At 44.5% G+C, this 15172-nt stretch overlaps 1 protein-coding gene across 10 annotated transcripts in view; it reads right to left on the reverse strand.

Moving 5' to 3' along the window:
* Positions 1 to 15172, reverse strand: part of Aff2 (ALF transcription elongation factor 2) — a 478853-nt gene that overhangs the window by 32269 nt on the left and 431412 nt on the right. For all 10 annotated transcript variants that reach the window (XM_005325137.4, XM_040286575.2, XM_005325134.4 and 7 more), the window contains 3 exons: positions 13989 to 14148; positions 10751 to 11761; positions 8922 to 9043 (listed from right to left, as the gene is read on the reverse strand). In XM_005325137.4, coding sequence (XP_005325194.2) covers positions 8922 to 9043; positions 10751 to 11761; positions 13989 to 14148 — 1293 coding nt within the window. The remainder of the gene's footprint in view (positions 1 to 8921; positions 9044 to 10750; positions 11762 to 13988; positions 14149 to 15172) is intronic.

The raw sequence follows: 15172 nt of genomic DNA on the forward strand, positions 1-15172 counted from the left end.
TGTTTCAGGATGGCTCCTACTTATTTTACCCTAGGGCTTAACTGAACAATCCTGTGATAAATGGCATAATAAACAATAAGTTGAAAGATTTTTAAAGAAATATTATGCTTATATATTACTTAGAAATAAATTACATATTAAATACTGTTGTAAGATATTATAAATTTTATGTACAAATTGTTCTACCCTAACATGAAGGCATAATGAACATCTGACCTTAAATTGATATATCAAAGTACTCATGTCCTGTACTTTCCAAAACTCCATTTAAAAAATATTCTTCAGTCATGTTGACACAATACATCTGCTATCTTAAAAGTACTTCCATGCTTTCAAACTGATTTATCTGCCCATTAAATGGGAACCATCAAATAGACTGAGACTTCAAATAAAACAGAACAACTAAAATCTTATGCTAACTGCTTAACATGGTAATTGGGTCATGGATTTTCATTTTAGTTACTGTCTTAGACTAATCAATGGAGATTACTTGAATTTTAATCTTTTCTTAGACAACTAATATTGCACTGTGCAGCCATTTACTTTTCATGATTATTGACTACAATTTTCAATAGCAAATTAAGCCAAGAAGAATTTATGTTTTCCTCTTGGTCAATTTCAGTCACTGTCTAGAAATATAGATTTGCCATATCTCAAAGCAACAAATCAAAGATGAACAAGCATTCAAGTGGTCTGATTTCCTGAAGTAGAAGTCAGTGTAATCTCCTTGTCCCACTTCCACTGTGTTGCACAAATTTGCCAATTGTAATAATATGTATCATCTTCTCTTTTGTTTCATGAATTTGACCTTATGACATTTTATTGTCATGCAGTGAATTAAAAAAAAAACTTGCTATGAACAAATCACAATGAATTCTGTTTTATGTATAACTATAATGTACAAATTAAAAATAAATCAATAAAATCTTGAGTGTTTCTGCCATTATCTTAATTGATTAAAATTAATATGAAAATATCTGCCAATGAATTTTTACAATTACTTTGCAATGTAGAATCATTTTAAGAGTGTTGTGATGTCTATGAAAAATAATGGTAAATATATGGATTAAAATTCTTGCCCATGATGAAGTTTCAATAATATCAGGCCACATGAAGTGTAATAATCACAGAGGCACCTGATCTTTGAGAAATTAGATATACACACATAAAACATTGTTTTGGCATCTATAGGAGGCAAAAGGTTCATTGGTTGTAAACATTTGCCCACTACTTTAAGTTGCTGAGAAGGTACTGGGGAGCTGCTTTTGAGGAGCAACTACTTTACCATTGGCTACTACAATAAAAACCTTCCCACCAGCCACTGAACTGATCAATGGGCACTTGGTGCATTCTATGCAGCAGATCTCAGTGATCAAGTCCCCTTCTGTCTGGCCATGACTTGGATCCACAAGGCCTTTAGTGACTTCCTTGACAAAAGATACCCAGGGAGCATTTTCAAGAGACCACTGTCACTGCTATGACTTTCAAGTACAAAAACTGTTGGGTGTGTGGGAGAGTCCCCCTTCTCGGAGGGGACTCCTCTCCAAAGGGTGCCAAGTCAAGAGCACCAAATTCAAAGGTTTTCTCAACCAATCCCCACAGGACACAGTGTCCACTCGCTGTTCCTGAGTCACCCTGCCAATCAGCACCTGCCACATCCCCTATGCTACCCTTCTTAAGCCAGAGCTTGTAAGCACATGCTCTCTTCTCTCTGTCCTCTGCCCTCTTCCTCTTCTTTGTCTCCTCTCTTTACTTTCTCTTTCTCTCTGCTCTCTCTGTTTTTAAAATATATATATTTTTAGGTGTAGATGGACACAACACAATGCCTTTATTTTTATGTGGTGCTGAGGATCGAAATTGGGTCCCGCCCACCTGTGCTAGGTGAGCACTCTACCGCTGAGCCACAATCCCAGCCCCTGCTTCTCCCTTTCTTCCCCTTTGGGCAGCCCCCCCCCCCAATAAAATCTCTTGGTTGAATCTACATCTTGAGTGAGTCACTCTCCTTTTATTGGTGCCCTGACTCGGATGGGTCTCCCCTGCTTTTAAGCAGGACTCCCATCCCGCTGGAGATCACCACCTGAGCGGAGACCAACCTGTACCCATCTTCTCCATCACTTCCTTCACATCCGCCATAGGCCGATGAATTGGTGAGTCCCCCCTCCAGACTCCTAAACCCGCCTAGACACAATAACAGGGAACTGGCTGGTGGTGTCTCTCGGGGAGGAATACACCCCACCCAGACCTTCACCGTCAAGGTGGTCCTCTTGGAGTCTTCCCCTTCCAACAGGCCTCGGCCAGCTTGAGAACTGGCAAACCTCCTCGAACCCTGGTGCCAGGTGACCTATAGCTCCCAAGGCCCTCCGGGAGGGCCCCTACACCACCAACTCTGCCTCATACATAAAGGAGTTTCAGTGCTTGTTCCAAGCCTAGAGTCTCATCTTTCATGACATTTACAGGATTTTTGGTGACGACTGTATCCTCGGCCTGAGGTCTCCTTCTGATAGTTGGCTGGGACGCCCCTCCAGTCAACATAGCACACCCTTCCTCAGAGCCCCATGAGGGAGCGGGAGCCTCCTCCCTGCCGGCCCACTCCCCTCTCAAATGCCTCCTCAACAATTTGGACACCGTCAGCCTAACCCCGGAGTTCAATCCCAAGAAATTGATAAAATTCTCTACTCAGGATTGGCCCAATTATCCCTTAGGTAACCAAAACTGTTGGCCCCCTATAGGTCCTTAGACCCTGCCATTTTGCGGGATCTCTTCAAATATTGTAAGCAATTGAAAAAATGGGAAGAGATTTTATATATTCAGGCTTTCTTCCTCCTTAGCTCAAATCTGTCTCTCTGTACCTCTTGCAATCCAAAGTGTGTCCTCTTGGTTTATAAACCCTCCTCTCTTTCTGCCTCCTCATCCACGGATTTTCATCCAGCCAAGGAGCCTCCGCCATATTGTCCCACAAACCCCTCCTCCCACTCTCCTCTTCCCGCATCTGCACCAGTCCCTGCCCCTCCAGTTCCTCTTTCTTCCGGCCCTGACCCCCTGACCCGACTTCCCCCTGCAGTCCTCCATTCCATGCACAGTCTGTCCAGCCACACCCTACTTCAATTATGGCTCCTTTGAGAGAGGTTACTGGGGCAGAAGGGACCTTTAGGGTCCACATGCCCTTCTCCATAGCAGACCTTTCACAGATTGGAAACCACTTGGGTTCCTACACCACCACCACCACTCTGCCCCATACATAAAGGTGTTTCAGTGCTTGCTCCAAGCCTAGAGTCTCACTTTTCATGACATTTACATGATCCTGGCCAATACCCTTCTCCCAGACACGGATGTGTGTGTGTGGGGAGGTGGGGGGTGTCTGGGAACAAGCCCATAATTATGCTGATGAGGTTCTTCCAACCACCTGGCCCATCCTCTAGGCACCAAGGCAGTTCCTGACCAGGACCCTAACTGGGACTACAATATCACCTCAGGATTAGCCCTGAGGGACCAATTTTCCACCCGCCTAGTAGCTGACTCAGATGGGCAGCTCAGAAGGCGGTAAATTTTGAAAAACTCCAAGAAAACATTCAGGGCAAAAACCAAGACCCCTTCCACCTTCCTAGTGAAAAACCAGCCTCTACCTCAGAGCAAAGCCTGTCCAAGGAAGGGACATGACCTTAGTCCTTGGAAAGACCCACAGAACACTCCTAGGCACATTCCCACCCTGCTAAGTTGTTTATCTACAAATAACAGGAGAGGTCTGCAGCACCAGGTGTCCCTGACTCAGTCAGGCTAGGTGGGGACCCATAGCAGCCCCCTAGCAGCCACCAGTCAGCATGAGACAGGGAAATACCTGGGATGCCAGATGACCCTCCCAGTAGTTTATGGTGTTGGGAAACCATGTAGTTCAGCATGAACACCCCTCTTGGCCTAAACCAGTCAGTTCAAAAGAATCCCCCTCTTGTAGTAACCAATCACCCCTACCCAACTGGTTCCCGCCAGTGAATGTGCTAATCATGTTTTAGAGTTGTTATTTGATTTTCCCACGGTGTGCGATGATTTGCTAAGAGATGCTATGATGTATGTGAAGTCCCTGCCTTCTCCAAAAAATGTATAAAACTGCTGCAAACCCTGGGCTCGGGGCCTCTCAGCGTCACCAGTTGCTGTGTGTGCATGCGGAGGACCAAGCTAGCTCGCAATAAACACCTCTTTGCTGCTTACATCCATCTTGGGTCTCTGGTGGTCTTTTGGGGGTCCCGAATTCGAGCATAACACTAGATAAACTGACTAAGATAACCAGCAATAACTAATTTAGACCATGAGACCCTGATGGCAGACAGCTCCTAATGACTGACTTCTTCTCCCAGATCTATCCCCACATTCGGGCAAAACTTAAAAACTGGAACGGGAACCCCTGACCCCTCAGACTGAAGTCCTGGCCACAGCCTTTAAGGTGTACCACGACCAGAATGAGAAGGCCAGAAAGCAAAAAAGCCAGATGCTGGCACAGGCTCTATGGGGACCTACCCCACAAGCCCCTTTGTTTCTGGCCAAACACCCACCACCCAAGATGGCCCCTGGGCCCTGTTTAAAGTGTGGGACAGAGGGACACTGGGCACGAGAGTGCCCAAATTCCAGGCCACCTACACGTACATGCCCTAAATGCCAATTAAGGGGTCACTGGGTCATGGAATGCTCTGGCCTTGAAGGGGAGCCAGATCCACCCCAAGCCCAGACCTGGATCTTTTGGGGCTGGCAACGGACGACTGAAGGGGCCTTAGGACTCCCTCCCTGACGACCACCATCACCTTTCAGGAGCCCAGGGTCACTATTATGGTAGATGGACACCTGACTAACTTCTTTTTAGACACAAGGGCCACTTATTCAGTCTTGAAGGAGTTTTGGGGACCCACTGTTCCATCCTGTTCCCCCATTGTCGGGATAAGGGGACAAACAATCCTTCCCCTTAAAACCCCCATGCTTTCTTGTAGGTCTCACCACCATCCTTTCTCTCACCAGTTTTTGGTATTGCCCCAATGCCCCCTTTTCCTATTGGGAAGGGACATCTTAGCTAAATTCCATGCCTCCATCATACTCCACCCCAGACTTTCTTTTATCCTGGCCCTTGCAGAAGCAGCCCACATGTCCGTAGGCTCCCTTCCTTCTCACCCTCCAGAGGTAAATGCTCAAGTTTGGGACACTTCCACCCCCTCTCTGGATCACTGTGTCCCTGTCAGAATTCATCTTAAGGACCTCAGCGTTTCCCTTGTCAACCTCAATACCCTCTTCCAACTAGCAGTCTTCAGGGCCTACAGCCCATCATTAAGACCAATGGCACAAGGGCCTAATAAGACCTACCCACTCCCCTTACAGCACTCCAATTTTGGCTATAAAGAAACCTAATGGATAGTACCACCTTGTACAAGATCTACGAATTATTAACGAGGCAGTTAGACCCATTTACCCTCTGGTGCCAAACTCCTACTCCATCTTCTCTTCCATTCCTTACTCTTACTCCTACTTCTCAGTCATCGACCTGAAGGATGCCTTCTTCACCATTCCCCTTGCTCAGGATTCCTAGGACATCTTTGCCTTCACCTGGACCACCCCTAAGACACATCATTCCCAGCAGCTTACCTGGACAGTCCTCCCTCAAGGTTTCAGAAATAGGCACCACCTCTAACCTCTAATGGAGGGAGCCCAGAATGACCACCCACCATCCTCCTCCCACAAATACATCTGCTCCACCACACCTGAGAATCCTTTAAATCTCCACATCTCAAGCCTGAGGGTTCCTTCCCCATTCCTGAGGAGGACCTTCCTCAACCCAAGAAACCCTCACAACAACAGGTATCACTCTAGCTCCCCCCTTCTCTTTGCCACCCATCTAACCAGACCTTTAACCAGCCTCTCCTCAGGGATTTCCAGCCGCTTGCTCCCTCGGAGGACACCTGTCCCTTACTGAAGGCCTCACCAACGGAAACACGACTGGGAACGTCCCGAGCCTGTCACCCAGGGTTTCTAGGCCCACTCGCTCTCGCGTGCCCCCTCCTGACCGCTGGTCTTTTCTCAGCCAGTCCCTCTCACTGGACCTCCAGCCAGAAGCTAATGTGGGCCTCCTCCTCCCTCTTCTCCTTGCCTCGGGGTACGGGGTGCCTTTGGTGTTCTTAGGCTCACAGGGGGCACAGCTGGTTCGTGGAGTTCCTGGAGGCCCTTGGACAGGACAGCTGGCTGACTCCCCCATGGCAGGGACAAGGATTGGATGGAGACTATCCATGACCTATGGCTTCCAGGAACTTTCATCGATTTCGGCCCCAAGGAAATTCACATCTTCAGCCCCTGGCCTTCACAGCTATGCTTCTCTTGCCCCGCACCCTGCCCATCCCTCCCTTCCTTCACACTTGTCATCCCTTTCCAGCAGGAAATAGCCAGAGGATTTCATGATCTCATCACCCCACTCCCAACACAAAAACAAAAGGGAGAAATGTTGGGTGTGCGGGAGACTCTCTGCTGAAGTAAAGTTTCCATCTCAGGAGAACATCACAGAATCCCTTACCCCTCCCCCTCCCCTCCAAAGGGTGCCAAGCCAAGAGCACCAAATTCAAAGGTTTTCTAGAACCAATCCCCGCAGGACACAGTGTCCACTCACTGTTCCTGAGTCACCCTGTCAATTAGCACCAGCCACACCCCCCTATGCTACCCTTCTTAAGCTAAAGCTTGTAAGCACATGCTCTCTTCTGTCTTCTCTCTGTCCTCAGCCCTCTTTTTCTCTTCCTCTCTGCCCTCTTCCTCTTCTTTCTCTCTTCTCTCTACCCTTTCTTTCTCTCTGCTCTCTTCCTCTGCACTCTTTCTCTTTCTCTCTGCCTCTCCATTTCTTCCCCTTTGGGCAGCCCCCCAATAAAATCTCTTGGTTGAATCTCCATCACGGGTGACTCACTCACCTTTCAAAAACAGTTTTGCATTTTAAGGTAGTTCTTTAAATGGGCTAGAGGAGGACAGCAAATAAGGGAAGTACATTACCACTATTAAGAGATCACTCAAAGGTCCTCCTGATAGGTTAAGTCCTTGAGAAGGGCAGGGTCTCAGCAAGACCCTTCTGTTGGATGATGGGGAACACCAGCTATCATAGTCTGATGTAGCATCTTTGCTAAAGTTAGAATATTCATTTACAAAAGTGTTGTCAGAGACATTTGTCAGGACTTAGTGTGAAGGATCAGAGGCACAAAGGATCAGACAAGGCTTGAGGAGAGGATTACCAAAAGAAGATCTCTAAGAGACCTCTCTTTACTTCATTCTTCACATGTCAGTTACAACATGTGAATTTGTTTGCTGAGCATAAGGGCCTGATTTAGACCCTCCCTGAATAATGAATGCTCCCAAGGAAACACTGCTTTCCTGCCTTTTAGAAAAGCAGAGAAACTAAAAACTGGATTAAAACCACCAATTCATGAGAACAAACTCAAATCACTAGATATTTACTTAGTACTTTGTCATCTTTCTTCCACCAGATAGAGGAAGTAAAATATCACTCTGCTTACTAGTAAGGAGACTAGCAGTAGGGAGTAAGGGTGGTAGCTCTGCCTCTTCCTTTTGCCTGGGACTGACAAAGTAAGGCCACTGCAGCTATGCCATTTTAGTCCTTCCTCTTGGAAAGAAGGAAAGCTCTGGAATGTGTGTTTGACCATCAAAGTCTAGACTTCCTCATATGCCTGACCCACCATGAGAGGAAGAGTATCAGCTTGCTCCCCTGTAAGGGTTTCCAGTTGTGAGAACTCCAAGTATGTAAATGAATGCTTCAGAGCTACTTACACCAGAGAGTAGAGATATGCCTCACAAACAGCCATGCATCATCGGGGAGAGGGTTGGCTCTGGGTCTAAATCTCATGGTTGTATAAAGGAAATCTAATGGTAATTGGGCTTTTCCTACCTTTCATCTCAAAACAACAAGGATCTAGACCAATGTGAGCTGATAACTTATTTCTAACATCTGATCTGTGGCAGATTGATGCCATATCACTGATGTTAAACAGTAATCTGTGAAATCAATTGTTAGCAGCAGTTAGCCAGATTGCCTCTCTGCTCTGGGCTGCTAATAGGCTCCAAAACTGGGCTGTGATGGAAGTAATCTCTAATGTTGAATGAATTTATGGCAATAATTACCCAGATGGAATGGTTCAAGTGGCTGACATGATTGTTAGTTAAGTGATATTTATAAGACAGAAAGTACTCAGTCACAATGCTTGGAAGAAACAGAGGGCAGGACTTTTGGGGGGAAGGCTGATGCTATCTGAGCAAAGAGGGTACAAGGAGGCACAGACAAAGAAGAGGGCGGTGCCAGCTTGTTGGAATTAACATATCCATCCCTAAATTTCTCTCCCTGAAACAGAACTGCCCCAGAGGAAGAGCGAGTTCCCTCCTGGACAGCTCATCTCTCTGGCCTCTCCAAACATGCTATTCCCCTGGCTGCTGTTTTCAAGCTTTGTGTTAACATCCAGTAATGACATAAAAAAGCAGCTATGTCATTCTGTGAAGACAAAGGGGTTGTTTCTCCAGGGAAATTGTTTAAATCACCCTCAAAACTGAACCCTGGCCAGAAGCAGGCGATCTGGTTATAGCAATAGGCATCTCAATGCTTTCCTTTTTCAATTCACTTTTTTACCTTTCACTTATTGTAAAAAGCCCATATCAGATGATTTTGGTGATAAATATGAGTTAGAATAATGAAACATTGCTAAAAAGCTCTTAGGCACCCAAAACCTTTCCATTCTTTATTGTATTCTTGTTAGACCAGTGATCAGGAACAGCTCTCAGGACTGAACTGAGTGACTCATATTCTATGCCTTAACATTCCTCTAGATGGTATCCCCAAATAAGTCCAACTGGGGCTTTGTAAAAGTCAGAACTATTATGCGTAGACATCATACACAGGGTAAACTTACTCTCTAGTGTTGGGAGGCTTGTGGGGTGGGGCTGGTGAGATGCAAGGGGGAAGCAAGCAGATAGTGGTGGCTTCCTCCAGGCGTTGCTTCTTCTCAGGGATTTTCTCTGCAACTTCTGCTGGCTTTGATGGAAAAAAGAATATACAGAACTTGAAATACTTGGTGCATTGAGACAAGGATGTTTCACACATTAAAAAATGAACAAAATAGACAGTTAGCTTCTAGTTTAACTTCTAGATTAAGTAAGGGAGTTAAATGTGCACCTTTGATCAGACAGAAAAGCAATCAACCTAGTCAACCTAGTCCTACTTAGAAGTTGGCATGTGAGAGAGGTAAATGGTGATATGAACCTCTGATTAAAGATTGGCTGGGATGGGAATGTCATAACAAATGTAAAGAGGCTTTATCATTTTTAAACATTTCTCTCATCAATAATGTCTTCACAAATGAGTACCTATGAAACTAACATTATAACTCTAGCATGGCATAAATTCCATCCAAACACCAATGGCATTGTGGTTGACACATAGAAGCTGGTCCTAAGACCAACAACATACAAGGAGCAAGGAAATTGAGGCACACACAGGCATGCCTCTGGACATTTGCATGAGTTGGTTCTGATGGTACATTTTCAAGCCTGGTTATATCATTCTCATGACCAAGAGAGAAGCATCCATGACAGGGCAAGAGGCCCAGATCTCTTGTTCCTTATTTTGGAATACTCTCATTGGATATATTAGTGCATGACTAAGAGATAAACCTTCTGCTTTTCAACCCCTAAATTAAAGTTGAATGGAGACTTAAATCATTCTTGCAATATCCGATTCAACAGACAAATATTGGCTCTGGTTAGCCTACAACTCATTGAGGAATCTGAATCATTTCTGGCATACTAAAGTCTCTCCTGGAAAGACAGAAGATATGGGGAAAGGACTAGGAATCTCTGTCTAGCTACTGTGGCAGCTGTTAGAAATAAGTTGTTGGAATATCACTGACACAATGTTATTCTAAAAAAAAATCCTGAGATAAATCAGGACAAGCTTATTGGACACAAACTCATCTCTCTGGAAAAATTCCAAACAAATGGATTTCCCCTTTTTGATGATATTTTGTTGTCCTAGAATTCAGCACAAACCACCTATAGGTAAGGTTTTCACAAAGCAAGCCTCCCACAGTGGTCAGTGATTCTAGAGGCTGGGCAAAATATATGTCTGCTTGGAGCCAGGATACTGCCAGGATAATTAGATTGTGTTACTGTTTGTCCAGAGAAATGAACAAAAGAGGATGCATTGGACATTGTGGCTAGTTCATGAGATAGGAGCAGTTCCTGGAACTGGCTACCTGGGGAAGGGAACTCAATATATTCTTCTTTCCTGATCATCATAACCTCTCATGTGCCATGCTGGACACTCTTGCCACTGGCTGCCAAACCCTGGTCATTCCTAGTGCTTCATCCCTGGTCACATATCTAATATTGCATCTCCTCTAGAATGTATTGTTGCTTTCTCCAAAATAAGATTCAAGCCATGTGCACTGGTGAATACCTGTAATCTCAGGGGCTCTGGAGGCTGAGGCAGGAGGATTGTGAATTGAAAGCCAGCCTTAGTAAATCAGCAAGACCCTATGCAACTTAGTGAGACCCCATCTCAAAATAAATAAATGAATAAATAAATAAATAAAAAGGGATGAGGATGTGGCTCAGCACTTAAGTGCCCCTGAGTTCAATGCTCAATACCCCCCCCCCGCCAAAAAAAAAAAATGAGACTCAAGATCATGTTAGGCAATAGTCACTGGTCATGATCACTTGACAGTCCCATTGGACAGCTTACCTTGTGCTTACGTTTGCCCTTAGGGGCTGGTTTTTCTGCAGCTGCAGTAGCACTCTGGCGCTTGGGTTTTGAGGCAGTTTCCTTGTGGTCTGACTTGGCAGGTACTGCTGTTAGTGTATTGTGGCCAGGCACTCTAGAAAGCAAGTCAAGGTTGATCTTCACCCAGAGGTTTTTCAGATTCTCCTGATCTCGCAGAGGGGACAGAAGCTCTGTTTGCATGACAGGAATGGGGGAGAAAGCTGGCTCCTCATTACTGACAGATAAGTTGTTGCTGCTGGTACTGTTGCTGATTAAGGTGCTGAGGGTCAGGCCGGCCCCAGCAGTTTCCCTGGACTTGGTAGTATTAGATCCAGGAACAATGCAAGGAGGCAGGACTTTGATCTGCAGGGTCTCTTCCTGATCTGTGTTGGAGTCAGATGTGGACGAATCTGTTTCAATGAATTCCCGAGACTTTGGCACGATCTTTCCAGGGCCTCTGTACTTCTTTTTCTCAGCAGCCAAAGGTATGTGAGGCCTTGGTTCTTTCCTAGGAACTGGTTTGTGGGCCGTGGCTTTGTTGCGGCTTCTTGGTGGCTCAGGAAGCTCCAAGCTTTCTTTTTCTTTGGGAGTGCTGCTGGTAATATTTGGTTTAGGCCAGGTAAACTCCTCAATGCTGGTGTTTTTCTCGACTTTTTTGGGCTGTTTCTTTCCAATTGTCCTTTGAGAAGCTGTCTCCACAGTTGTTGACAACTTATGCTTTAAAGCCTTTGTTTCTGGAGTTTTGGGGGTGGGCCGTGGTCGGGCTTTCTCCCTAATGAGACTCAGGAGAGGCCTTTCTTTGGGTTCAGCCAGAACCTGGCTGGGGTTGGATTTTACTTTGATCTGAACTTCCATTGGTTGGATGATTGGAGGAGGCAGAGAGATGGTCTCCATGGGTGTTTCATTTTGGCCACAAATAAATGACTTGTTCTGAGATGTCACTTTGTTAAGCCATTTGTCAAGCTGCCACTTGTTGGTTGAGGGCGGCTCAGGCTGTAGATTGATAAAATGAAACAAGAATGAATTTTACATTTAGGGAGAATTTAAGAGAACCCTGAGTACAGGGGCTCTTTGCTAATAAAAGCTTTGGATGCTAAGGTACCATTCACACACACACAAACACACACACACACACACACTCATATGTGCATGTACACACACTTGTACTATCCACAATAATCAAATTAGATAGACCAATATAAACCAGTTGCAGTCTACTTATTTAAATTAAGTTCTGCTCTTCTGAAAATATTCTCCACTCTAGCCAGGGAGGTAAGAAATATTTGCAAAGAAAAAGTTTCAAATGGTAAGTAGGGGTGCCTCAGATAGAAATCTGTTCCCAAATCCTTTGCTGGGAAGCATCACTCAATCTCTCACTAGGAGGTAGAGGCAATGGTCTCTGATCCTGAAAGGAAATTTAAATGTGCCTCAAGTGTAATTCAAAAGGAAAAGCTTTCCATCTACCAAAGTGTCAATGCCTCCCATATGATGCTGTAATTCACTACAAACAGACCAAGCCTTTTGTATTTTTACTGAAGGATAAAAAGATTTGACTTCCAAAAAACCACTGCACTTTTCTAGGTATATGGGCAATAACCAATTTATGAGGATATGCATGCAGACATTAGTGTCTACTGTTAGGCCATGGAAATGATGCATACAATTCAGATTCTTTATTCCACCTCTGAATCACGCCAGTTGAACAGAAAAGAACCACCATTTTTATTATAAGAAATCTTCTTTTGAAAGCCATCAGGTGAGGCTTATGGCACCAGCCAATAGAGGGTGACAGAATTAAAAACACTTGAGTAGCTATGATTTCAATCAGCACAGGGCAATGGTAGATAAAAGTTGAGAAAATTGTATTGGCTACCATTTTTGGCAGCATAGCTCCAGGGCCATAAATCCTGGCTCTGGCAACACACTGGGTTTCAGTCCTGGCTCTGGTATTGTATATCTATGAGATCTTCGGAAAATTATTTTTTAACCACTCAGAAACTTATGCTGTCATCCATAAAATGGAGAGCTAGCAAGTAACATATAAGGTTGTTAGGAAGATGAAAGTGAGAAAATGCAAGGCAAGAGCTTAGCACAGTACCTGGCACATGGCCCATGTTCAGTGTTTGCTGTTATTAATAGCAGTGAGATTATTAGAGTCTCCTTCTGTTATTTCTTTTTGATTGTTGGAAAACAAGTGTATAAAAGAGCCATGGAGTATGGAGTGGGATTTTCCTGCTGGGTCAGGTGCAGGCTCAGGGCACCACAGTAGCTATGAACTCAGGATGGGAAGGGAAAAAATCATTGTTTTAATCTCATAAATACTATTTTGGTATTTTATGGAGCCGTGTTAAATGTCTACATGAATTTTTATCAAACATGTTTGGTGCCAATTGAAATTTTTTTAAAAGCCTGTGACTTCTTATTGTGGTTTGGATTTGAGGTGTCCCACAAAAGCTTCTGTGTTAATGTAGGAAAGTAGATGATTTGATTATGAGAGTATAACCTTATCAGTCCATTTTTCTTTGAATGAACTGGGTGGTAACTGTATGTAGGTGGGGTGTGGCTTGAGGAGGTGGGTCATCAGGGGTGTGCCCTGCAAGGGTGCATCATCTTCCCTTTGGCCCTTATCCCCCCTCCTCTCTCTCTCAGATTCTTTGCTTCCATGGGCTGAGCAGCTTTCCTTCCTTCTGCCACAATGTTCTACCTCACCTCAGGTCCAGAGTGATGAAACTGGCCAAGCATGGACTGAACCTCTGAAACCATGAAAATGTTTTGGTCACAATGACTAAAAGCTAACTAACACACCACTCAATTATTATTTTACCTTTAAGGAAAGACATACTTTTTGAGTCTACCTTGTCTAGTGGCAATTCATTAATAACTGAAATCTAGGCCAAGGGTTGACATCCCCAGGGCTAGACGTGCATTTTGATTGACTTTGTTGGTTCTCTCAAAAGAGAGGCTGCCATCCCAGTCATCATTATTCTAGTTATACACATGAAGAAGTTTGAGAGTCAGAGTAGCTGAGTCCTACAGCAGTCAGTCACATAGCAAGGAGTATATATGTTAGGGCTTACACAAATGCATGTTTAGAGAAAAAAAATGCCATACAATAGCTCGATGTTTTCCTGAAATAGTTATTATCCTGAAGCAATTATTGTACTGAAACTGTGTGTGCTCGGATTGGGGTGTTGCCTGAGGGACAAACAACTTCACCCACCTCTGGAGTGGCCACACGAGGTGCCTCGTTGGCTTCACTGTCAGTCGTGCTGCTTTCAGTGTCTGAGTCAGATTCAGAGCTGCTTTCTGACTCGCTAGAGCTGCCAGATCCCCCACTGGCTTGCACTGCAGGTGGGGGCTGTGGTGTGGCCAAGGGTGGGCTGAAAGAAAAATGACAGCATTTATTATTTCATTCAGTCTGAAACTAGATGGAAAGAGCCCACTTCAATATAAAGACCTATGATCTCTGAACTACAGGCAAAGTAGAGTATACTGTACCATTTATAGACAGGAAATGTAAAGCTCCAGAGGCTCAGTGGCTGGTCCAAAGACAAAAGTTTGTTTAGAATCAGGTTGGAACTGGGCATGGTGGTGCACACTTGAAATTCTAGCTACATGGGAGGTTGAGGCAGGAAGACAACAAGTTTGAGGCCAACCATTACAACTTATCAAAACCCTTTCTCAGAATAAAATAAAAAGGACTGGGGATGTGGCTCAGTGTTAGAATACCCCTAGGTTCAATCCCTGGTATTCTTTGTAAAGGAAAAAAAAAAAGAAACAGGTCTGTGTATACCCGAGTTTCTTGGCTTCCTCACAACAGTGGCTTCCCTCCCAGAGAAGACTTGAATCCCTTCATTCCACAGGAAATCTTTAAGCCAAGGTTGTATGCTTTCTGGATGTAGATATAGAAGTAGATCCTTAGATGCTCAATTGTTACATTTACTTATTTCAGTTGAGATACTTTTTTTCATTTTCTGTTGCCATCTTTTTCAAACCCCCACAAGCCTATCTAAGGGCTCTTATCTTACCTAATCCTAGTATGGTCCCATTATTAAGGATAGGCAGGGTGAGCCCTCATTTTTATTGGAGGGAACTGAGGCCCAAGAAGGAGGAGTGACTTGCTTCTGCATCACAGCTAGTTAGAGAACGAAGCTAGCACCTAGTACCATCCCTGCTACCTCCCTCAAAGGACAGAGTCTGGGCTGAGCACATTCACTGCCAAGAGCCCAATGCTCAATAACAAGGTGAGAAGTTGGTCCTTGATTACCGTGTGTTGGGTAAGATAAGGAAATGAAAGAAAGCACTTTTTGTTTCTTTCACCGCCATTTTTGTAAACTCTTTGTGAAACTCTTACCAGGAGGTATGATCCTAAGGGACCAACTGTCTCTAATGATTGATTTTAAA

Source organism: Ictidomys tridecemlineatus, chromosome X (genome assembly GCF_052094955.1).
Source record: "Ictidomys tridecemlineatus isolate mIctTri1 chromosome X, mIctTri1.hap1, whole genome shotgun sequence".
In the NCBI taxonomy this organism is placed as follows: Eukaryota; Metazoa; Chordata; class Mammalia; order Rodentia; family Sciuridae; genus Ictidomys; species Ictidomys tridecemlineatus.